The sequence below is a fragment of the Natator depressus genome, chromosome 17, assembly GCF_965152275.1.
Source record: "Natator depressus isolate rNatDep1 chromosome 17, rNatDep2.hap1, whole genome shotgun sequence".
Taxonomy (NCBI): domain Eukaryota; kingdom Metazoa; phylum Chordata; order Testudines; family Cheloniidae; genus Natator; species Natator depressus.
The window spans coordinates 7,174,953-7,200,294 of record NC_134250.1 but is presented as its reverse complement, the minus strand read 5'-3'; the positions used below and the strand labels follow the sequence as shown (position 1 = coordinate 7,200,294).

Below are 25,342 nucleotides of genomic sequence, written 5' to 3'. Positions count from 1 at the left end.
TATGGAATAATCTACCAAGAGAAGTGGTGGAAACCTCACTGCTTGGCACATTTAAAAACAAGATTGAACAAAGCACTTGCATCTGTACATACAATAGGGAACAATTATGCACTGGCCAGGGAGACCTAATAGGTCTTTCTCCACCTCTAAGCTCTTCACAAACTTAAAGCCAACTTCTGTTAGGCTTCCACATGTGAGTAGGCATGGCTGACTTCTAAGGGTAAGAGCAGCAAGGTTTGGCTCTAAATTCTCACATTCTGACCTCCATATCCTCTCACTTCCAAGTGCATTTATTCCTTCTATGATAGTGGGAAGCCACTGTTTACACAGCAGCATGTTGTGATATCAGGAAGTCAGGATCGGGACTTCACAACAGACAGGAGCTGGGTGGCAATAAACGATAACAACAGGAGGATAATAAAACAACATAATGTTCCAAAAGTTCCCATCAGTCTCCACTCATCTCTAATTGTGTATCAGAATTCCTACAGGTCTAGTGTCTGCAAAGTACTTTTGGAACCTTCAGGAAATGGGCAAAATAATTGTCAAACATGTTCACGTTATTTACAACCGCCTCTTTGTTAATGTGTAACTTTGCTTTACTATTCTTATACTTGAAATTACAAGAAATTTCTCAGCATACATACAGGAGCAAATCAAACCTAAGGATGTGCCTCCCCTTGCCAACTAATTACATAAAAAAATCAGTTAGTACATAGAAAAAAATATATACCTACCTATATGACAAGAATAAAGAAATGGCTTTATTCTCCTCTCCTGATGTTAACAAGGATGGATTTTGTTTGCTTCTAAGTCTCTAGAATCTTTCTTTCCTCCCCTAATGCAAAAATGCATAGTGGGCACCACCTAATGGACAGAACAAGGGTTCTCCTTAATAACAACTTGAAATACAGGGAAAAGATTCATATGAACCTTTCTTTATCCCTAGCCTTTTTTATTACTATATTAAAACTGACTCATTCTGCACAGGAAACTAAAATGCTATATATCTACCAGAAAAGCATTACTACTCTCCAGCAACCAGTTGTTTCAATGTCACCTAATAGACAGCTCTCACCTTTAAATTTGATGACTACAAAGAATCTGAGTTCCAAAGAGCTGTGTTCCACAAAATAATAATTGTTTGCTTGGCGAGTGTTTTATTTTCTCAATTAAGAGTTGGAGGGGAAAATATAATTAAGTATAACGAGTCTGTTGCAGGGATGCTGAGCACCCACATCTTCCCTGGTTTGCAATAGGAAACATGAGTGCTCAGCACCTTTGAAAATCAGGCCAAATAAAGGTAAAATGTCAAGAATTCAACACAAAACACAGATCATCACAATCTATTATTCATTTGTATTACAATTACCCCAAAAGGCCTTAATATGAAATGTTTGCTAGGCACTATACAAACAGATGGAAAGAGACAGTCTGGTCCTGAAGAGCTTACAATGTAAATAAACAGGTGGGAGAATGGAAGTGTTACTATCCCCATTTTACAGAAGGGGAACTGAGGCACAGAAAGATTAAGTGACTTGCCCAAGGTCACGCAGAAAATCTGTGGCAGAGCGAACGTTAGCGTTATCTCTCAAGTCCCAGACCAATGCCTTAACCTCTATGCCAACTTTTTTCTCTGACCATGTCTACATGGAAAAGTTGCAAAGGTTTAATGTAATCAGTTTTTAAACCAAAATAGTTAAACCAGTGTAAATCCATGTGGATGCTCTTATTTTAGTTTAAGGGGGGCTTACTTTGGTTTAAACTTAAATCTTTTCTCTATCAATTTAAGCTAAACTGAAAAAAACCACTCCCATACCAAAATCAGTGTGTCTGCACACAGGTTTGACTCAGTTTAAGTCTACTGGTTTAAATTCACACCTCAGGTTATACCAGTGCATCTTTCCCATATAAACAAATCCTCTATTTTATTAATGTAAAAAGGTACACAGATTCTGTCTTTGGAAAAGCAATTTGAAACCATGCTTTAAGAAATGCCAAGAGCAACAATTTGTAACAAATGCCAGTCAGTGGGATCTTGCTATGAGCTGCACAAGGCAGGCTATTTAGGTGCCAGCATCAAAGGAAAAATAATGTGTGCAAAGCAGCCACAAGACAATTCAGTTCTTGAAAATATTTGGCAGGTTAGTTTTCGAAACAAGTCAAATGCCAATGAACTTTGCCTGTGCAAGGCTTCAAGGTCCATTCCCTTTTTGAGAAACCATTCACTTCATCAAGAAGGTTTTAAGGAGACTGTACAGTGCCAAGTATAACTGAATGGAAATATTGGTAAAAATAGCAAGCCAGAGGCATGCACCTCAGATAATGCAAAAAGAAATCCTGAAGGAATGGCACCTTAGTGAGCAGCAAGATTATTATGACTCTGTTCATTTCAGATCCCAAGCATCCACCCTAAAGGAAATATTTCACGGCAACACTTTCCGCAGAAACCTAGGCCCATGGCAAGAACAAGAGGGAGAAATGGCTGAGAGTGAAGTAAAGAATGGAATCTCCCATAGCATATTGACAAAGACTATGGGCCAGAACCTCAGTTGATGTAAATCAGATAGCTCCACCGATTTCAATGGCGCTACACTGACTTATACCAGTTGAGCATCTCGCCTTGGGGCAAGCCTGTATTCCTTGCACACCTGAAATTCCCATCAATTTCAGTGGCAATTTTTGAGTCTGCACAGGAATGCAGGAACCAACCCCATAACCGCTCCAAAGAGGGACTGCGATGAAGAGAGATTGCAAAAACAAAGGAACCAAAGAAAGTATTACTCTAAAAAAAAAAAAAACCAAAATCCCCTAACAACAAATTGGGAAGATAGCATTGTTTAGACTGAAAGTTCTTTTTGGCGGGGAGGGTTTCATTTATTATGTGCTTGTGCAGCGTCTAACACCATGAGGCCCAAATCTGATTATGTCCTTTAAGTACTACCAAAATACAAATGTAACAGAGATTCACACCCACTGCATCTAGAACCTACAGCATCCCAGAAAGGAATTCACGTACATGAAAATGAGCTAGGACATCACCTTCCTTCCTACTAAATAAGCCAAGGCAAATCCAGGCAACAGAATGGCGACTGGGCTGGCAGACACCACAGCTTTTCCAAAGACTATGAAATCAACCACCCGCCTGAACCATCTGAAAAACTTTCAGATTCACAGACCAGAGTTTACAGACTTCATTTAGCTCAAAGGAAAGTCTAATTAGTCTCTCTGAGTGATTTAGCTGCTCATTTGAAAGGGAGGGATGGAGTAAGCTAAATTGTTTGAAATTATCCCTAAAGGGCACTGTAAATCAAGTGTTAATGAGTGATCCTATGCAAAGGGCCACAGTAACTAAATAAAATAGTCAAGGTGCTAAACGATAACATTCATTTTGTTTTCAATAATTTAACAAGTGTGGTTTTCAAGCCAGAAATATTTGCAAATGAAACCTCTGTCACACACATACCCAAATGCAAGGCAAGATGTTGAATGTCATGAATTCCCATTGACTTCAATGGGAGTTGAAGGTGCTCGGGTGTTCAGCCTTCTACAGGACCAGAACCATAATGGAAGAGGAACATTCACAATATGAATGAGAGAACATGCTAGTGAATCCACTAAGGTGAGGCTTGACAAAGCCCTGGTCAGGCTTGACAAAGCCCTGGCTGGGATGATTTAGTTGGGGAGTGGTCCTGCTTTGAGCAGGGGGTTGGACTAGATGACCTCCTGAGGTCCCTTCCAACCCTGATAGTCTATGATCTTTGTTCCTCACCCACAGCTCACACAAATACACTGTGTCCTGGGTCACTAATCATATGAGAGAGAACAAAAGGAACAATTTAACACAAATCTATGACAAATCTTTAGACAGTTTTATTTCAATGGGTTACTTTTTTTCCCCTCAACTGAGTTTCATTATAGGTCACATCTGTCACACGATTGAGTTTACGGACCTATTTTACAGTCAGATTCAATGCAACGTATTCAGATGTCCAAACAGTGATGTGGAATGGGAAACACCATCACACTATGAAAAAAATACAGAATAGGCCCGATTCTGCAGTCCTTACTGCAGCAAAGATCTCACTGGGAATGAGTTCTGTAAAGGGGTGTTAGTGTAAAAAACCCAAGGTTCATTTACTTTAATGACTGTTTTGCATCAGTAAACACAGAGAGATTTGGCTCCGTTTTTGAAATCTAGCTTTCTCTCTGTCACATTTTCCTTTAATCTTGTCTCTTGGGAGTTTATGTATTCATCAGGTTCCTGGAGCTTTTGCAGTCTGTAAACACAGCTTGATGAAGCAAGTGCATCCAATGTTCAGGTGGAATACTGTGCAGAGACAACCTGGAGTGCAGGACATTGGACATAACCTGGAATGGTATCTGGAATCTTCTAAAGTTTAAGTTGAAAATTTCACAGCAGAAGGTTCAGTGTTTACTTTCTCCTTAGCTTCTCAGGAGCTCACAGCTGTACAAAGACTCTGGAAAGTGCAAAAGGGTGTCCACCTCTACTTATTGTCAGTGAAACCACACAACATTGAACTGTTTTCCCTGCTCAAAAGGGTTGGATTTCTAAAGATCTACACAATTCATGGTAAAAATCACATTCTGTTACTTTATTTTTTGGCTGCATATAGAATGCAAGAGAATCCCTGCAAAAAAACAAAAAGGCGTCATTAATAGAAACTCATCCTGAAAATTTTTATCTTTAAAGAAACAGGAACTGCAATCAGTTTGAGCAATTAAATTATTTTTACCAGTAGCAACAGAGACATTTAATGATTCAATCCCAGGCTGCAACGTTCTTCCAGGAGGGATGATTAGCATCCTGTGGCACAAACTTTGTGTCTCCGAAGATAGCCCATACCCTTCATTCCCTGCAGAAAAAAGATATTGTATGGGTACGCTCATGGATCTGTGTCGCCAACTTCGCACATTTTCACAACTCTGCTATTGATTTATGAATAAAACCGTCAGAACACCCTCCTGACAAACGCTGACTCACAGAAGTTGTCCCATTGACTTTGCCCCATAGGACAATATACATGATCAAGAGCAGTTTTGCAAGATCCAGCTGTTAAATTGAAATCGGAGGTAACAAATGACAGCAATGCATGTAGTTTTCCTTACTGGCCCATTTCAACCTGTCTGGATTTGTGTTTAGAGGTCTAGGGAGTTTCTGAGCCAGTGCTAATACCTTGCACTTCTGTAGCACTTTCATTACAAAGCCTCATAGCACCCTTTCAAGGGCCAGGGGAAATCCTTCCCTATTCCCAATGTACAGCTGACCAGGTACTTAGTGGAGGAAGCTTCATAGTGTCCACTGCTGGCAGCTGGATATAGGGGTTGATGGACCAATGGTCTGATCTTGTACAGCAACTCCTATGTCTCTACTGATATTGACTTGTTCAACTTTTCCAATAGACGGTACTACCAGCTGGGTGCAACTCGTGAACACAGAGAGCTTAACCAGAGGCTTCAATTGATTAGTTGCTAAATCATCCAACAACCCTAATATGTCTGACCTGATACACTAGTGAAGCAGAGTAGAAATCTATGCCAGGTCATTAGTAGTAGTTTGGCTTCCATTGTCACAAAGGAAAATGGAAAGGGAGCTGCTTAAAACAATTCCACTTGTGCACAAATGAATACAGAAGGCCCAGACTAACCCCAGTACCAGCCCCCCCCACCTCTGACTCCAGATCGGCTCTATTTATAGAGCTCCACAGGTGCACCTGGCACAGTTTAGACAAACACAGAATAAGGTCCCTGGTCTGCAGTCAACAGAATAGATCCATGGAACAGGAAGCCACCTATTCCCCTTTCTTAGCCTTGCCAAAAAGGGATTCATAATAGAGACACTGGCTATCTCTACTGGATTTTAGGCTTATTACTCTAGAACCCAGCTGCTGTCCTACATGCTGGAATTGTCTCTGTAAAATGCCTGCAAGCCTCCATCTTCTGATGCTGTCACCAGATCATTTCTCCAGTCTTTCTAAGGTACTTATATTGCCCCATTGCTGTACTATCTGCGCACCTCAGTCTTTAATGTATTTATCCACTCAACACCCCGGTGAGATAGGGCAGTGCTATTATTCCCATACTATGGATTGGAAACTGAGACACAGAGCAGCTAAAGTAACTTGCCCAAGGTCACACAGGCAGTCTGAGGTGGAGCAGGAAATCAAACCTGGGTCTCCCAGGCTAGCATCCCAACCACTGGGCCACCATTCCTCTCAGTCACAAGATACTGGTGGCAAAAGCAAGGATTTCACCTTCCCTTCTACTTTTTCTTGATTTGATACAGAACAGAAAAGTTTTATAACTTCAAACACATTCATCTCATCAGCCTTTCGCGCTCATATTATGGTGTGTTCCTTCAGCTTGGGCCAGCAGCTATTGTCAGAGGTGTCATGTTTCCTGGAACACTCCCTTTCTCTCACTGATAAGGGTCTTATGATTCCCAATAAAAGCAGCAATTTTCCTTCTAGCTTTTACAAAGCTTTTTATGGCCTTAGTCGCTTAAGATAATTAGAACCCATAAATTCAGGGCAAAAAGACTTGTAGATAGAGAATGATGTGGGAGGGAGTGCTGATGGAATCAGATAAAATAATACAAGATGCTAGTTTATATTGCTGCACAAAACATTTACCACTTTGGCTCTTTGAATTTAATCTCATAGTTTTGTCTCTCCTTGAGAGTGCAGCTGAAATGCAATCATTTAATTTTCTTTTTTTGTCCCCATTTCTGACTGTAATATTGTTCAGGGTGTGGCCTGATGATTCGGGGGGTTGACAGAGATGAAAGGCTCTGCATCCCATTAAGTTAGGATTTGCCAGACTGAATCAGATCATGGTCCATTTAGTCCAGTATCCCATCACCATAGTGACCAGCACCTGATGCTTCAGAGGACAGTGCAAGAAACCTCCTACACCACGTAGTTAGAACCTGGCTTACGCCATGAAGCATGATGTTGAATATCACATCCAGAATTTATGTTATCATTAACTATTGTAGCGTTGGATGTTGACAACTCAAATCCAGCCAAAATAAGCAGCGACCAAAAGATGATAGCTGTTCAGTGGCCTGTGAAAAATGAATTTGATTGATCTAAGTGGACAGGTGTCCAAATAAACAAAACCACAGTAGGCACCCTTATTCCCAGACTCAGCACCCATGCCAAGAACTGAAAGGATATGAATAGCTGGCAGGACAGGAAAGGGAGTTAATCCTATCCTGGCCCATGCAGAGATCTTCAGTCTCTAGGGAAGTCAATCTGTTGCCTTAGGCATTGACTTTGCACACAGACAACATTAAGAGATATTGTTCAGATCATTCTCTTTGGCAAGCAAGCAAGACTGTAGCTGACTAGGATGCTGGGAAGGCAAATGCAAGTCTGTAACACTTTTCTTATAAGACAGTGTGTGGGAAGCTTGCTTCCACACTAATTTATTGCTGCTCTTCTCTGTTTGCTGCTACAGGTACGCTACATATTTAGATCCAGGACATTTCTTCAAACAACCCCAGTATCACACAACTCCATAATGTTCAATTTTCTTTTCAGTGAAGAGTTAGTGCTCAGTGGAGAGTTGAAGTCATTACTGTTGTAAGGTTTGGGAACTCTTCTCATGCATCTACCAATCAGCCTCCAGTCTCCCCTGACAAAAGAATATTTGGACTTTTTCCTGGAGAAATCTCTCATAATTCAAGGTAATGACACTGCTGTCACTTTCTCTCTCTTCCTTTCTCTTGCTGTTGTCATTGTTTCTGGTATGTATTTCTTTGTGGTCCATCATCTGCGTTGCCAGCCTTTCTATTCCCTTTGTAATATAGTGCCACACATCTTGTAGAGATGCCAGATTTGCTGTGTTGTCTTGTCAGTATTTCCTGGAGTTCAATAAACATTTTAATTAAAGAAATGTCTTCAGAGCCAAGTAAATGGTAGCATCAGGCAGGATTACAGCCCCTCAATGGCTGATCATCAGCATGACATTACCTTTCAGTGCAATGGTTCAAACCACGTTCGTTGCCTGCTTACATGGAGCAGCAAAAAGAGCTTCCAAATATGCATTCTTGGATGAATTCTGCAATGTTTCTTACTTCAGCTGTAACGTCCACTTGCTTCTTTACCATTCAGACCCTATAAACTTAAACATTTCTCCATAAAAGACACCATCTTGATAAATTTGTTGCAATCGTCTCCGTTATCTGCTTAAGATAAGTTTGGGGGGGGAGAGGTGTGCATTGTTCAGGGGTCTAGTAACAAACTAGAGTCGCTCCAAATGACAAAAGGGTTGGAAGTGAACAAAAGTTAATATTGTATCTCCGTGGCTCCCATCTTTCTTGACTACTGTACCCCTTCAGGAGTCTGATTTGTCTTGCATACCCCCAAGTTTCACCTCACTTAAAAACTACTTGCTTACAAAATCAGACATAAAAATACACAAGTGTCACAGCATACTATTACTGAAAAATTGCTTACGTTCTCATTTTTACCATATGATTATAAAATAAATCAATTTGAATATAAATATTTTACTTACATTTCAGCATATACAAGCGGCAAAGAGTCCTGTAGCACCCTATAGACTAACAGACGTATTGGAACATAAGCTTTCGTGGGTGAATACCCACTTCGTCGGATGCATGTAGTGGAAATTTCCAGAGGCAGGTATAAATATGCAAGCAAGAATCAGGCTCGGGATAACGAGGTTAGTTCACTCAGGGAGGATGAGGCCCTCTTCTAGCAGCTGAGGTGTGAACACCAAGGGAGGGGAAACTGCTTTTGGAGTTGGCGAGCCATTCACAGTCTGTGTTTAATCCTGAGCTGATGGTGTCAAATTTGCAAATGAACTGAAGCTCAGCAGTTTCTCTTTGAAGTCTGTTTCTGAAGTTTTTTTGCTGCAGGATGGCTACCTTTAAATTTACTCTTGTGCGTCCAGGGAGATTGAAGTGTTCTCCTACAGGCTTTTGTATATTGCCATTCCTAATATCTGATTTGTGTCCATTTATCCTTTCACATAGGGACTGTCCAGTTTGGCCGATGTACATAGATGGGCACTGCTGGCACATGATGGCGTATATTACATTGGTAGACGTGCAGGTGAATGAACCAGTGATGCTGTGGCTGATCTGGTTAGGTCCTGTGATGGTGTCACTGGTGTAGATATGTGGGCAGAGCTGGCATCGAGGTTTGTTGCAGCGATTGGTTCCTGAGTTGGAGTTACTATGGTGCAGTGTGTAGTTGCTGGTGAGAATATATGCTTCAGGTTGGCGGGTTGTCTGTGGGCGAGAACTGGCCTACCTCCCAAGGCCTGTGAAAGCGAGGGATCATTGTCCAGGATTGGTTGTAGATCACTGATGATGCGTTGGAGAGGTTTTAGCTGAGGACTGTATGTGATGGCCAGTGGAATTCTGTTGGTTTCTTTCTTGGGCTTGTCTTGCAGCAGGAGGCTTCTGGGTACACGTACGGCTCTGTTGATCCGTTTCCTTATTTCCTTGTGCAAGTATCGTAGTTTTGAGAATGCTTGGTGAAGATCTTGTAGGTATTGGTCTCTGTCTGAGGGGTTGGAGCAAATGCGGTTGTACCTCAGCACTTGGCTGTAGACAATGGATCATGTGGTGTGTCCAGGATGGAAGCTGGAGGCATGAAGGTAGGCATAGCGGTTGGTGGGTTTTCGGTAAAGGGTGGTGTTAATGTGATCGTCACTTATTTGCACCTTGGTGTCTAGGAAGTGGACCTCCTGTGTAGACTAGTCCAGGCTGAGGTTGATGGTGGGGTGGAAGCTGTTGAAATTGTGGTGGAATTCTTCCAGGGTTTCCTTCCCATGGGTCCAGATGATGAAGATGTCATCAATGTAGCGTAGGTCGAGAAGGGGCATGAGTGGATGAGATTTCAGCATATAGTGTATAGAGCAGTATAAACTAGTCATTGTCTGTATGAAATTTTAGTTTGTACTAACTTTGCTAGTGTAGCCTGTTGTAAAACTAAGCAAATATCTAGAAGAGTGGATGTACACCCTGGAAGACCTCTGGGTACCCCCATGTACACATGAATACTGAACTCACTGGCCACTCCTGTAAGTGGTCAGCCTAGATCAAGGCACGGTGTGAGGAAGCGAGACTGTCATTTGCCCTGCGGTACCCATTCTATGACTAAACAGGGACTGGGTTGCCAGTCTCTTTATCATCAGCACTAAATTTGCAGGGTTCTTTTTAATAAAAGGAAAGGTTTTCAGGCTGGCTCATTAAACTGAAAAAAACAAAAAACAAGAAAAATAAAAGCCAACTGCTGCTCTCCCATCTATTGCACCACTAGGCATAACCCACTCAGCAAAGGGTGAGCAAATGTCCACCTAATAAGCTTCCCTTTAGCACATTCACTTTATAGGCACCTCGGATATGACTGTCCCAGACAGAGTGATTGTTTTACGTCACCTGGTGCTTAGCTTCTTTTCAGAGTTAATGTGACGAAGACAACACCGCTACATCAGCACTAGCTTAAGAGGTGACGTCTCCATATCACGGACCTTCACCCCAGTTAAAGTTTTGCAACATACCATACCTAATACTAAAACAGTGGGTTTATTCCAGTGAAATTCTAAGCAGCTGATGACAGGGACCTTATCCTCGACCTCAGATTTGCTGACTGTTCCTATGACTTCCCAGCCTTCTTCAGTTTTAGCCTTAGAAAGAAAATGGGACAAAAAAGAAAAATATGATTCCAGGTTCTTTAAATTCACAAAAACAATACACACACACACAAGCTTTTAGATTTTCAGCACAAACATGTAGCTAATCTACTTTGCTCCTTTTTGTTTGTTCATTTTTTAATACATCTAGGTCTTGTTTACACAAATTATACCAATATAGCTATTCCGGCAAAACCCTGCTACTGTAAAGATAGCTTGTCACAGTTTCAGGGTAATTGCACCTGTAACCCCACCCCCATGGGCCACTCCAGGAGTTCCCAGTCCAGTCTCCAGCCATCCCCTGTCTCTGGGAAGGGACCCTTCTCCCACTCCTTTCTGACCAGGGATTTTTAAGGCTGCACAGCTCCCTGCTATGATATCCCCAGCAGGCCAGCCTGCTGCTCTTTCCGAGGGCTATGAACAGTGTATTCCCAGCTGTCACAAGTTACCACACAGCTCTTTCCAAGCACACACACATTTTCTAAAGGTAGAAAGAATTACAGAGAAAGCATACAGAAAACAGTAAACAAATTTAAACACACACTAAACATACCAGGAGTTACCCGTCAGCCTTAGAGGCCAAAGTCTTTCCAACCCTTCCGCAAGGGTCGGGGTCCCTCTTGTCCGTTTGCTGGATCAGAAAGAAGGCCCTGAGTCAATTCAAACCCAGCCTTTTAATACCAAAATCCCTTTCTCTGTCTGTTGGTTTCTGGGAAAACCAGTACATGCAAACCTCCCAAGGGGGTGGTACCTCTCTGGAGGTGTTTGCAACCTAAGTGATTCACTTTAATCGAACTCCACTGTTTCTGGTTCCTGGAGGAGCTGCGGTAACCTTCCCCTCTGGAGTAGAATACATTCATATATAAATTTAACACAATGCCCCCAAACATACTGCAAGGGGTTGCAAATATCTGTCACATAGCTTATACCAGCAAAAAAGTGCTTTTGCCGGCATAACTTATTCCAGTCTGGTGAGCAAAATAAACTATGTTGGCAAAAGAATTTTTTTGCCGCAGTAGCTGCATCTCTGCTAGGATTTCTGCCAGCATTGCTAAGTCCTTAAAAAAATATCACACCTGTAACCAATACAGCTATGCCTGCAAAACTTTAAGTGTAGGCCTGGCTTAAGAAGCCCAAACCAAAATTTTCAAACTTGGGTGCCTAAAATTATACCCTCAAATATGGAACCTGATTTTCAAACACTCTGAGCACTTTCAGCTCCCAGTGCCCTTATCTAACTAGTGGGCCAATTCTGCTTCCCTTACTCTTGTTGAGTGGCAGTTTAGAAGACTAGGAATCCCATTTTGTTTGATAAAATCTCAGTACAGGTGCCTTAATTTGGCCAGGGTCCCTTTAACTAGAAAATCCACTTTAACAAGAGTCAAGTTGCCACTTCTTGCCAGCTTCATTTCCTGTGAAATCTGCACTTTTTACATTACACTACATTAAATTTACGCTCCTGTGATGCCACAGGTTAGACTGACCAATCTGGGTCCAATTAAATGGACTGCAGCAATGGCCCAAAATGTTAATAAATTGAGCTTTATAGTAACACGCTGATTCTTCCAGGTGTTTCAATTAAATATCAATATCTTTTATGTGCTTTTTATCTCACCATCATCCAGAGCTCTGGTGGGAGGGGATGAGGGCTCCGGCTGGGGGTGCAGGCTCTGGGGTGGGGCCGGGGTTTGGGGTGCTGGAGGGAGCTCCAGACTGGGGCCGAGGGGTTCAGAGTGTGGGTGGGGGCTCAGGGCTGGGGCAGAGGGTTGGGGTGTGGGCTCTGGGAGGGAGTTCCAAGTTGGGAAAGGGAGTTAGGGTGCAGGAGGGGGTGCAGGCTCCGGGAGGGAGTTTAGGTGCAGGAGGGGTCTCAGGGCTGGGGCAGGGTGTTGGGGTGCAACAGGATATTTGAGGTGCAGGCCAATGGGAGCTGCGGAGCTGGCGCTCGGGGCAAGGGGAGCGTGTGGAGCCCCCGTGGCCACATCTGCACCTAGAAGCTGGACATGCCGGCTGCTTCTGGGAGCCACGCGGAGCAGGGGAAGGCAGGGAGCCTGCCTTGGCCCTGCTGCACTGCCAACCGGACTTTTAGCAACCCGGTCAGCGGTACTGACTGGAGCCACCAGAGTCCCTTTTTGACCGGGAGTTCCGGTTGAAAACTGGAAGCCTGGCAACCCTAATGCAAGGATATTTTTTGTTTAAAGAGTCTTTTCAAAGCCTTCTTCCCTCTCTGTAGAGTCATTCATCAGAGGCTTCATTATGGAGCTCAAATCTCCAGATTCGTTTTGTAGCTGCCCCTCCAGCGAGGTGAACACATCCACAGCATTTCAACCCACCCACAGTTTCTCTTTTCCTCTACATTTTAACTGCTGCACAATGCTGCCCTCGTGTGACCAGCCTCTGAGCAGCAGCCTGTAGCGGGTGGTGCATAAGACAGAGAAACATTGCACAAACTCAACAGAGGCCTCACAGGTTATGTCTACACTGCAGCTGAGAGCGAGCCTCCCAGCCCAGGGAAGACAGCTAGGCGCTAGCTCCACTCAAGCTAGCGCACTAAAAATAGCAGTGTGGATGTTGCAGCATGGGTGGTAGCACGCACTAGCCGCACAAGTATAAGCTCGTCTGACCCAGTGGATCCATGCTCAGGTGGCTAGCCCATACCACTGCCCGTGCCGCAATGTCCACACAGCTGTTTTTACTGTTCTCCCTTGAGCCCTCCCCAGTGCATCTGTCCACCTGGGCTGGGAGCCTTCCTTCCAGCTGCAGTGCGGACATACTCCTAAAGGCTATCTCAGAGCTGCCTACTTGCTCTGGGCTCAGTGACGTTGCTGCAGCAGTTTCTTTCTCTCAGGCTCCTTAATAACTTCACAAAGATTTTGTGCATCAGCTAACACCCCTTCTTGGGATCTGGTTTATTAATATCAAGTTCTAAAGGAAACAAACCCCCTCCCGAAACTTCTCCTTCAGCAAGCTTGGTCCCTACACTCTAGCCTCTCTAGCTGGTACTGGCTCTGCACTTCCCGAGCCCAGTGCCTGGGAGCTCAGAAGAGTTGTGTAGACCTGCTCACACAATCCTCCTGCTCCCTTTTTAACTTCCCCCTCAGAAAGCCTGATTTAGCCGCATGACCTGCCTGTCATGTGATATTATCATTCTCTCCACCTGCTAAGTGTCACAGGCGGGGCTGGGACCCATCTCCCCTTAAAGGATCAGTCACACTGAGACAGGTGTAGGGTACAAATTTCAAAAGCATCTAAGTGACTCATGAGCCTAAATCCCATTTTTCAAAGTAACTTAAGTCACTGAAAATGGGATTCAGTCGATTTTGATAAATTACATCAATATTAGATCTGCTCTCTTTGCACATTTAGGGGGATTTTCAGAAGCACGTAAGTGCCACTGACTTTCAATAGGAGTTGTGCTTTTGAAAATTCCCTTAGCTCTTTAAGGGACATTCATTCAAAAGGATTACAAAGTGCTTAGTTCAAAAGCATCAACCCAGACACCATGGAAGCAGGTGACTTTATTCGTTTCAGTTTATAAAAATGTTCCTATATGAAGCATTAAGATCTACACCCACTGATACACGGAGAGAGGTACTCACCTGGCCCTGCAATGCATTTATTGCAACTTATTTACTGATTTTAGCCCCCTTAGAAAGCAGACACTGCACAGTCTCCTTTGGCTTGAACCATTGTCCGCAACCAGTGGGGAGTTCTCCCACAGACGCCTTGGACTGAGGCCGTTACTGCTAGTCTAAAAACAGTTTGGGATTTTTATCTAGTTAGATTGTAAACTCACTTGGGCAGGAACCATCTTCATGCTACATATTTGTACAGCGCCTAGCACAATGGGGCCTTAATCCCTGATTGGGGTCATAAGCACCAACACAATACAAATAAATAATAAAGTGGCTGAACCAGGTTCTCACCACTGAGGAGAATCAGAATAAGTGGCAGTGCTGTTATTGTTCAGCTAATACATGGTATGGTGGCCTAAAATAAGCAGTTGATATATATTTATTTATTTTAAATTCCCTTAGCTGTTTAAGGGCTATTCATGCTAAAAGGTTACAAGATCCTTAGTTCAAAAGCATCAACCCAGGCAAGTGCCTTTATTTACTTGATAGATAAAGATACAGCTTATAGCTATAGATAGTAAGTGAAGCTGGGTGTCATTTGTACCTTTGAAAACCTCCATCTCTGTGATCAGGGATAAGTGTGTAACAGCTTATAACTATGCACCTAATGCTGTAAAATGGTGATCTCCCCTACTGACAGGCCACGCAATCTAGCTGGTGAGACAGCCTGAAAGTTCTTGGGACCTGTAGTGGTAAAAGGGCAAAGAAAATAAAAAAGGAAAGCTGGGCTCTTCTACCTTCAGAAATCTCTGGAGATTATCTGTGCTGTATACTTCCAAAACCTCCATGGCTCCAGCGCTTGCTTTGCTCACTGTAGGAGTAAGGGGGCAGCTGTCAGTAGAGAAGCCAAGAAAAGTTCCAAGTTAAAACAAAGCAAAACAAAAACCCTGAAAAACTGTTTTTGCTAGGTCATACTACTGCCTTCATGACTCACTTTAAATCGGTTTACAAATGATTCTAATCACTGTATAGATGCACTTTCTTATAGGGAATGGGAAGTTTTGACAGGAACACAGGGACGAGGCTGGAGGAGCATTTTTGAGCACAATGAACACCAAGACTAACTAAAAATGGTAATAAAACAAAACTTCTCATCAAACCAAGTTTAAATACCTCTGGCTATCTTTATATGTACCTACTGCACTCGTGACTCCTCCCTGTTGTTAAAAATCTATGTGAATCCTAGCCTTGCATACATGAGACCCTCCTGCCACACACCTGAATCAGCGGGGCTAATCCCCTATTTGCCTCCCTCAGCAGAAGCTGTTCAGAAGAGAGAGGGCAGGGAGAAGTGAGCATCCCTCCCATTATCACTGGCCTCACAAGGCTTCTACACTGTCCTCCTTAAAATCTCTCCTTAAAACTACCTCTGCTGTGATGCCTACAATGCAATAGTTAGGCTGCTGGTCTGCTGGGACCATTGCTCATCACCCCGCTCATAATCCTCTCGCTATTCCCTTGTGCTCCCCATGTCTGTCCATTTCCACCTGTTGTTTCTCATTTTATACTTAGATTGTACTTTCTTTAGGGCAGGGATTATCTTTATGGTATTTGCATGTCCAGTGCCTAGCACAGTGGCACCCTACTCCCTGACTGAGGCCTCTGGGTGCAACCTTAATAGTTCTACTACAAAATAATCATATTCCCTCTGCATTAAAATATATTTCCAAAAAACACACACAATGGTGGACTTGCTCAGCAAGTGATATTGATCAGAAAAGCACAGCTCAGAGGTGCAAGAATGCATTAATCCCTGGAGTGAGAACAGCAGGGACCAGGCCAAATCTTGCAATCGTGCAAGCAGCAGTCTTGCACTTTTGAATCTAGAGGCAGAGTGACTAGAATAAACGTACCGTGGAAGGAAAGAAAGAAAAAAAACCTAGGGTAGTAAAGGATTCAGGGCTGTTCTGACTAGCAGCACCTGTGCCTTTTTAAACAAATTATACACTGCCCTTAGGAGCGACGGACACCTGGCAATCTGCGTGTGTGTGTGTGTGTTTGTGCATAGCACAGAACTGAGCATGCTTACAAATCTCTTTGCATCCGGAGAGATCCCATCTCTCTAGCTATCCTGAGGTTGTATACTGCTGCCCGTCATCACAGTAGCTGAATGCCTTCCCTCTAAAATCAGTAGCAATAGTCTTCTCCCTAGCAGACTTCAAGGGGGCTCCAGCTCTGTTTCAGGGCAAAACTCTACTTGGGGGTACAGGTTTTCAATTTTTTCGGTAGCATCTTGGGGTAGAAATCATGTCAGTTCTGTGAGGGTCATTTTTATGATGGAAAGGCCTTCTCAAAGAGGAAAGCTTTGCAAGATTTCCTAAAGATGGTCAAACCCGATGTCCTCTGGGAGTTTGTTCCATAGCCAGATCCCCTCGACCGAGAATGCTTCGTCCCCACCTCTCACATACTTTTTCCTGGGCTTTGTGATCTGCATTGACCCAAAGGAGCGCAGCTGTCATGGTAGCGAACAAATCAAAATTGATGTAGCTGGGGCATGATCTATTAATTGCTTTGAAACTCTCAGTAGCTCAAACATATACACACACCCTATAAAAGGATATGGCCATCCACTTCCGGGGTGGAACATGGCAGCTCAACAATTTAAGACCGAAAGTGAAGAACGCAGCATCCAGCTGAAACTACAAGGTAGGCAGGAGGCAACAACCTGAGCTGGAATGTGTCCAGAGTGGTGGGACTGACTCTTCTATCCTTACAAAAAGGATGATAAAATCTTTAATGCCTATAAAAGGACCTTGGTTTTACCTCTTATTTGAAAGACTGGTGAACTGCTTAGGCAGAGACAACAAAGCAATACTTACTGGAAAAAGGAAATTACTCTTGGCAGCTTGTATAGAATAAGCTCAGAGAAAGGCTCCGGTTCCCTTTATGTGGAGTTAATAGTACAGCACTGGGGGACAGGACAGTTAAGAACATGTGAGCAAATCCTCATTATATCCTGGAGTCCTTCCACATGCAGGATCAGACCCATAGGGTTTGAAAACTTGGACTACAGAAAAAAAATCCCTTAATCTCTCCACGGCTGGAAGGGAATGGCTTTTCGGTCACTGAAATGAATGAGTGCAGAGGGGGCAGTTAGAACGCCAAAGGTTAAGATATGTTTTTAATCCCTTTGCAACTCAGAAACTCCTACAGCAATAAGGGGAAAAAGCAACAATCGGGGATTGCCCAGTGTGCTGATGGCTACACAACACGCTGTCCAATAGGAAGCAGGGGATTTTCTGATTTTGACTCATCGTCCTGCTGCAGAAGCAGTGAGAGGGCAGTCCAATGGGGAAAAGTGCACCCCCCACCCCTTCCAGCTGACAAATGGAAACTGCATTAACTGGCTCCTGAGGCAGTTGACTTCAGCAGCCTCAGGTATAGGAGGAGGACTTCAGCAATAAAAGGGGGGAACGCATTTGAAAATGGAGAGATCCAAGGAGTTAGCAAACAAAACTTTCCCCATCTTCCATCCCTGAAGGAGCACAGGTTGCTGAAACAAAATCAGCATCTGTCCCAAAGCAGCAGGCAAAGCCGATATCCTAATGCTGCCATTATTTACACAGCACTATCAATTCACAAGGCACTAGACAAAGCAAATAAGAGATCTAGGTCCCTGCCCCAAAGACTTTACAATCTAACAGAAACTAAAACAAAACATGGGACTGCACTGGTGAGAGGAGCATCGTAGGAAGGCCCTGTGGAAAGGAGGGGAATTTAAGAAGGGATTTGAAGGAAAAGGAGGGCACTTGGTAGACAAGAGGTGGGGGCTTTTCCAATTATTGGAGGACTCATAAGTGAAAACCAGAGATTGTAGATGGGGTGAAACAACAACAACACCACACTCGACCTGCTTTTCATCAGTAGCTCTCAAAGTGCTTTACAAAGGTCAGCATTATTATCCCATTTTACAGGCAGGGAAACTGTACAGGCACAGAGGCGTGAACTGACTTGCCTAAGGTCAATCAACTGGCCCAGGGTAGAACTGAGAATAGAAGCCAGTGCTCTATCCACTAGGCCATGCTGCCTCCCATATGCAGAGCTTCAGCAGCCAGTGTAGTTTCTATATCTGCTTGGAACACGCTTTGGGGGTCATTTAGGGTAAAAGGAGCTATACAAATATGCAAGATAGTAACATCCTTTGGAAGCCAGCAGTAATGTGAACAGGAAACCCCACCACAGAAGCAAAGCATAAAGTTTACCTGTCCTTTTGGCTGGTCACCACTCTGTCAACTCCTAAGAAGTGTGCGGAACGCAGCACTGCACCCAGATTCATAGGATCCTGTATCTGCTCCAGCACCAGCCAAATCAGCTGTGTGCCCAGTCCAGTGGCAACCCCAACATGGGAAGCTTCAGCTTCTTCCAAGCTCCTAAAATGGAGAGGAGTAGCCTCTAAGCAAACTCCCTGGTGGACTTTACCTTTACAAAGGGCATCCAGCACCTGCCTTCTGACATGGTGCACGGGGACCCCGCAGGCCTCAGCTCGTTGGACAAACTCTTCCATCACAGGCCGTGCGCAGCTGCTGCCCGACTTGAGGAATAACTTGAAAAAGTCCCTCTTTGCCTGCGACAAAGCCAGGGAGCAGGGCGCAATGCCAAACAGGATCTCCGAACCTTTGGTCCTTTCAATGGACATAGGCTTTGGCACTTGTCTCTTCCGCTCTTTTGAAAAGTCATCCTCTCTCAGGTTCCTAAATTCCTCACTGGAAGATGCAGCCTGCTCAGTGCTTCTCATGTTAGACTTCCACTGCCACCGCAAATTCTTCTGACGGGCGAGACCTTTATAGCTTTTGTGAGGAGGATGTGATTTGGGCATCACTTGTGCAGCATCCCCAAGTCCCGACATTGGAAGATGGTGGCTGCCGTGGTGGTGTGAATTTCCTTCATTCCCAAACCCTGGGGGCGATGCACATTGCGAGGGCTCCTTCTCCTGAGTCGAAAAATGTTTGACTGCCTGAAAATGACTGTTGCAACTAAAAGCAAATGAAACTCTTGCAGCTTTCCAGATGCTGAACTTAAAGATCGGCACCATCTCCACCACAAAGGCCATTCTACCACTCAGTCTCCTCCCTCGGAATGGCTACCCCTTGAAAAAGGAGATAAAGGGCCAGTTATGCAATATGGGTTAATATCCCACTAATATTTACAATTTTAAAACATGCTTATGATCAGAAAAAAGGACTATTTACAAATGGAAACTTTACACTTAACTTCAACATCTACTCCCTGCCTGTGTTCCAAGTCATAGCTGTTTTTTGCTGACTAAAATAAGTTTTTAATATTAGCCTAATATGCTCATGGGAGAATGAGCTGGATTCCATTCTTGTTCATGCATCACTAACAGAATTAGCTAAATTCAAACTGCAGAATCTTTCACTGATGGTCACATGTAAGTCACAGAAAGTGTCCAGCTTGACTCTCAAAATTTAGTTAAAATACTCTGGGCCAGATTCTGAGCTGGTGGAAACTGGTATAGCACCATTCAAATAGAAGATGCTATGCCAGTTTAAATCAGTTAATGATCTGGTCCTCTATTTCATCACTCCAGCCCTCCTCAAGCTCTGGCCAATAACAATAACTTACAGTCATGGTTAAGAATGTTCCCTGCATGATTTTCTTTTAAATACACATCTATTTAATGCAAGCATTTCTGATTGTATCAACAGACTTAAGAAGCCATAGGTTGTGCCATATCATATGAGAGAGTATTTCATAGATTTGCAATAAAGTTGTCATACTGAGTATTACCTGTCTACATGATATATTATTGATGAACTCCACGAAGGAAATAAATATACTTTTTTTGTGTAAGTATATATATATATTTACAGTAATAAACTCAACTGGCAGGACTTGTTCACACTGAATATAGTCTATTTAAGGTTTTTATATGGCCCCCATTGTCATACTGAGTACCTTACAAACTGTAACGTATTTATTGTCACAATACCCCCCTGAGGTAGGAAAGTCCCTCTTTCTATTCTGGACTCTCTCGTTGGCCTACTGGATGACCTTGGCCTACTCACTTCCCCCTTCCGTGCCTCAGTTTCCTCATCTGTAAAATGGGGGCTAATGATAATGACTTCCTCTGTAAGGTGTTTTGAGATCTGATGAAAAGCACTAGATAAGAACTAGCTATTATTATTATTATCCCAGTTTTCCAGATGGGGAAGTGAGGCACAGAGCAGCTAAGTGATGGACTCAATGTCAAACAGGAAGTTTGTAATAGAGCAGGAACATGAAGCAAGGTTTCCCACGTTCTAGGCTTGTGTCCTAACCACTGGACCCTCCCCATTCCCCTCTCGGGCATAGCTTTATTAGCCGAATATATTGCTACAGACATAAAAACAATAAGCAGCTGCACCAAGTCTGCATCGATCCTTGCGGCAAAACTTCAGTCATCTTCAAGTGCTTGCTGCTGTTGCAAACCCGAGCACCAAGGCACCCGTCTGCTATCCAGTAGCATTACAGCAGTGGCCCTCAAACTTTTGTACCAGTGACCCCTTTCACACAGCAAGCCACTGAGTGCGACCCCCCCCTTATAAATTAAAAACACTTTTTTGCATATTTAACACCATTATAAATGCTGGATGCAAAGCGGGGTCTGGGTGGAGGCGGACAGCTCGCGACCCCCGTATAATAACCTCCCCACCCCCCGAGGGGTCCCGACCTCAGTTTGAGAGCCCCTGGATTACAGGAAGATGGAAACAAACGGCCTCCAGGGGGGAAAGAACTGCGGGTTTCAGGGCTGACGGGGCCGGGACTCCAGGGCTCTCCGTCCAATTCCCAGCTCGGCCACGGACTTCTTCTGCGGCTCCGGGCAGGTCCTATGCTCTCTGCCTCGGCTGCGCTGGCCACCAGGGCGCCGGGCCAAGGCACGGGCGGACAGGCAGGAGATACCCATGCAGCACGGGGGACGGGGGCCCTGGAAGCACGGTAGCAACAGGGCTCGTTACGGGGAAAACGAGAACGGGGCCCAGCTCCGGGCCGCGGCGTGGGGCTGTTGTCTACCCGCTGCGAAGCCGGAGGCGGGTGGTGCTGGACCAGCCCAACCCCAGGAGGGAAACGGGAGTTCTGCGGGGCTGGGAAACCCCGCGGGCCCAGCGGGGAGGAGACAACGCCGCGCCCGCCCCGCCGCACCGCAGGCGCCTTACCCGCGGGGCTCGGGCCGGGGGGCGCGAGCCGGGCCTGCGGCCCTGGGCGGGAAACCCGGGAGGCAGCGCAGCGGGCTGGGGAGGGGACCCCCCCCCCGCCCTCAGGGAAACGGCTCCAGTCTCCCCGGGCTGGGGGAGGGGTCACCCAGACCCCGCCAGCGGTGACCCCTCGCCGGGAGGGCTGAGAACTCAGCAACCTCTTCCCCGCCTCCGCCGGGCGCCCCCACACACTCCCCTACCTCACACTCCACTTCCGGGTCCGCGCGCCAGGCCCCGCCCCTAACCCACCATAGAGAGGAGAGGACGGCGGGGCGCCCTGCCCTGCAGCGCCACCTGCTGGTAGGCGTTGTCCCTTGCGGGGCGTGCCCCGTGGGGAAGGCCTGGTAGCGTGGGCAGCTGGGTCACTCAGGCTATAGCAGGTCTCGGGGGGGGGCAGCTGCTGGGCAGGGGGCACCAGCACCAGGGGCTGGAGATCAGCTGCGCCCTGGAGGTTGCCCGGGGGACCAATGCGTCCTGCATGTCCTGCAGTGGGCTGGCACAGCCCGAGAGCGCCCCCAAGGTTCTCCCAGGGTGGGGTGACCGTGCCTGTGCCCTGGAGTGGGCCGGCGTGGGCTCTGTGCCCCAGAGAGCGCCATTCCCCGCAGAGAGCCATATCCCAGAGACGTGCCCCATACCCGGCCGGGCGCCTGTGGGACCGGCTGCTGTGCCCGAAGGCTGGGAATAATCATGCTGACGCCAGCAGATGCTCAGGACCCATGGTCAGACTATCCAAGTGAAAACAGCCCCTTGGCAGCGTGCACTGAGAGGAGAGACCTGGCCTGGCACCTGCAGATTTGCCTGCTTTCCCCACTGAGGAAAATCCCACCACCACCACACAATCTCATGCCGAGCACAAGCTTTTGACTCCCATCCACCTACTGTGGCTTTAGTTGCACACTAAATGGTTCCACGGCCTGAGATATAAGCTTATTTTGTAAAGGCATCATTTATGATGATGATTTTCTATCCTTTAGTGTATGTATTAGTTTGTATTACAGTAACACTTAGAGACCACAACGGAGATCAGAGTCCCCTTGTGCTAGGTGCTTTATAAACACAGTGTAATAGACAGTCTTTGCCCCAAAGAGCTTCCATTCTAAATAGACAAGACAGGTAAAGGGGAGACAGAGGCACAGAGAGGTGAAGTGACTTGCCAAGGTCACGCAGCAGAACTGGGAGTGGTATTTAGGTCTCCAGCTTTGCTGATATTTTCTTGGAAAAACTAACTTCTTGGCAATTATTACTTCCCTTCTCTGTAAAGTGATGCACTTCCGCAGAAATTCCCAAAGACAGGGACCAGCTCTTTATCTGTCCTAGTTTGACAACTTGATTTAATTTCCACAACTGCCAAGTAAACCTTGAGAGAATGGCCCAAGTTGCTAAAGATGTTTGATTCCTTGGTTGCCAGCAGAGGGAGCTTGGCTACTACTAATGCACAGAAAACCTCCTGATGTACAATGTTAAAATCCAGTTAGGGTAAAGAGATGCTTGACAAGGCTGACAGCATAAACAAATCTTACAGAGCCAAATTCATCCCAGGTGTAATTCTGTTGGCTTCAGTGAAATCTGGCTCAGGCTTGTGCTTGAAAATGCACGTTTAAAAATGCAGCTTCTTTTGCTAATGACCAAACGCCTCAGCTCCTCTCAAAGAAAAAGCTGCAACAGTTCTAAAATGCCAGCTCGGAGGTTGGGCATGACCTGCTGCTAAAAGCACAGTGATGGTGGACTCAGGTTGCCACTTTTCAGATCTCCGGATTGCCCATGACTTGATACAAGAGAGTATGTTACATGATCTGGTGAGGCTGTGTCATGATGTCAGAAGGCAGTAGCGTCACATACTGGTACGATTGGGTGACATAGACCTCATCGACAATACAAAGTTGTACCCTTTAATAAATCAGTGTAGGCAAAGCAGTGGAACCTTCCTCATGTGGGTTCAGTATAAAGGACTATACTGGTATAGCTATTTTCCTACAGCAAGGGGAATAACTGTACCATATAATGCAACTTTATAATGGTATAACTCTACCTAAACTACAGCGTATACCAGGATAAATCACACCCCTAGCAGACATAGTTATCTTAGTACAACTTTCAAGTGCAGATCTACCCCTAGTGTCATTTGAGTCATAAAACTGTTACAATATCAGAGGGACTGGATATTGTGCTACAAGCTGAGCTTCCAGGATGTGGGACTGATTGGACAAAATCTAGGCTGTCCCACAAATTCTGTGATACACGGCAGATGTGTGCCCACTACGTGCCATCCTGCTCGCCCGCCAGTTTGCTTTCTCTGGCACTCGAAAGCAATGCACATCCTGCTTTCCGACGCTGAGAAAGCAGTGTGACAGCTGGTTACGTACAGTCACAACCCAGCAAGTCCCTGTGCGCAGGATACTTCTACAACAATAATACGTGGACCTTCCATCCAAAGATCAGGTGGAACGTTGAGGAGTGGGATTGGGGGGGGGGGGGGAGTTAAGTGTTTCTTTCAATGAGCTGCAAGAGCCTGGAGACAGGTGAAGGGTTTTGCTCTAGATTGCTGTTGTTAATAACTCTTTATAATTCATATGGTCTCATTAGAACATTCCCACAGGAGCCCATGGTCTGCCTGAAGGACTTGCGCCCCCAGTAACAATCACCTTCTAACGAGTGCCCTGTCTGCCTTTCCCTCTAAGGCATGTTGTTTAAATATTACGAGAGGGCGGGGAAGTGACTCCTCCTATCTCTAATAATCAAAGATATTTGAATAAGGCCTTGCAGCAGAGCTTGGTATGTAGAATTATATTCGACACAGGCAGAGAGCACATGGAAGGAGCTGTCCTACAAACACTTGGCCACAGTCCCCCTGGTTGAAAACAGGTTTCAGAGTAGCAGCCGTGTTAGTCTGTATCTGCAAAAAGAAAAGGAGTACTTGTGGCACCTTAGAGACTAACAAATTTCTTTGAGCATAAGCTTTCGTGAGCTACAGCTTACTTCATCAAAAGCAAAGTCCATATTTTTGCTACTCATCCACGCCCCTCTGTTGCGCAGCCAGTGGCCAGCTGTCCTCGCAGCAGTGCTGAGCCCTTATGGTGCCCACACACAGACTGGGAGGATCCATAAAAAGAGACAGCCTAGTTTCAGAGCTGCAGACTCACTTTGTTTTCTCCTGCAGATCAGGAGGTTCTAGAAATAGAAGGAATCTTTGCACGCTGACTGCAGTGTCCTGGGGACATCGCCCTCTGGATTTCTGCTGCAGGAACAGACCAAATCAATCTGTGCTGCTGCCTTCTCCCCCCAGATTGCTTATGATGTTCCGTGCAGTTAAGGCTGAGGCTGCAGCATGTAAAGATTACAAATAACCTAGCTGGGCTGAGGGCTGGAAAGGATCCATTCTGTCCCCTGGGATCCGTTTTCTTGATGGTTCTGCCTATGCACTCTTCACAATTGCTTATGCCGCATTCCAAGGCATCTCAGGAGGACATAATACTCCACATTTCTTCATGGTGCCTAGTCAGGGGCAGCTGACATGTTTTCTTATGTTATTTATGTTATATTTATTACATTTGCTATTTCTTTGGTGTGCTGGTGAGAGCCCACCTGTTGGTGAAACTTGTGTCACTCAGGGGTGTGGTTTTTTACACCCCTGAGTGACATAAGTTATACCAGTAAATGTGCTAGTGTAGACATACCATAGACACCCATGTCCAGTAGTTAGCCAATGACATGGGACTTCATTTACCCCTCTGTAAAATGAGTAAAATACCATTTATCTAAGTGTCGTGAAGCTTAATTAATGCCTGTAAAGGACTTGATGATGCGAAGAGACACAACCCGGTCTAG

The 25,342-nt window shown here is 45.1% G+C and overlaps 1 protein-coding gene across 4 annotated transcripts; it reads right to left on the bottom strand.

Annotated features, from left to right (window-relative positions):
- Nucleotides 1-3,847: 3,847 nt before the first annotated feature.
- MRM1 (mitochondrial rRNA methyltransferase 1) lies at nucleotides 3,848-21,759 on the bottom strand. 4 transcript variants are annotated; one of them, XM_074974669.1, is made up of 6 exons: nucleotides 21,718-21,759; nucleotides 18,744-19,410; nucleotides 15,062-15,135; nucleotides 10,566-10,686; nucleotides 4,758-4,877; nucleotides 3,848-4,652 (listed from the first exon to the last, which is right to left on the bottom strand). In XM_074974669.1, the coding sequence occupies exons 2-6, from the start codon at nucleotides 19,372-19,374 to the stop codon at nucleotides 4,612-4,614; spliced, it is 987 nt and encodes a 328-aa protein (XP_074830770.1). In that variant the 5' UTR covers nucleotides 19,375-19,410; nucleotides 21,718-21,759; the 3' UTR covers nucleotides 3,848-4,611. The 4 variants fall into 4 exon arrangements, with proteins under 4 accessions (XP_074830770.1, XP_074830767.1, XP_074830768.1 ...); XM_074974666.1 differs by having other exon boundaries at nucleotides 3,849-4,652; nucleotides 15,062-15,155; nucleotides 18,527-19,410; XM_074974667.1 differs by lacking the exon at nucleotides 21,718-21,759 and adding an exon at nucleotides 21,479-21,701 and having other exon boundaries at nucleotides 3,849-4,652; nucleotides 15,062-15,155; nucleotides 18,527-19,410.
- Between the last annotated feature and the right edge of the window lie 3,583 nt (nucleotides 21,760-25,342).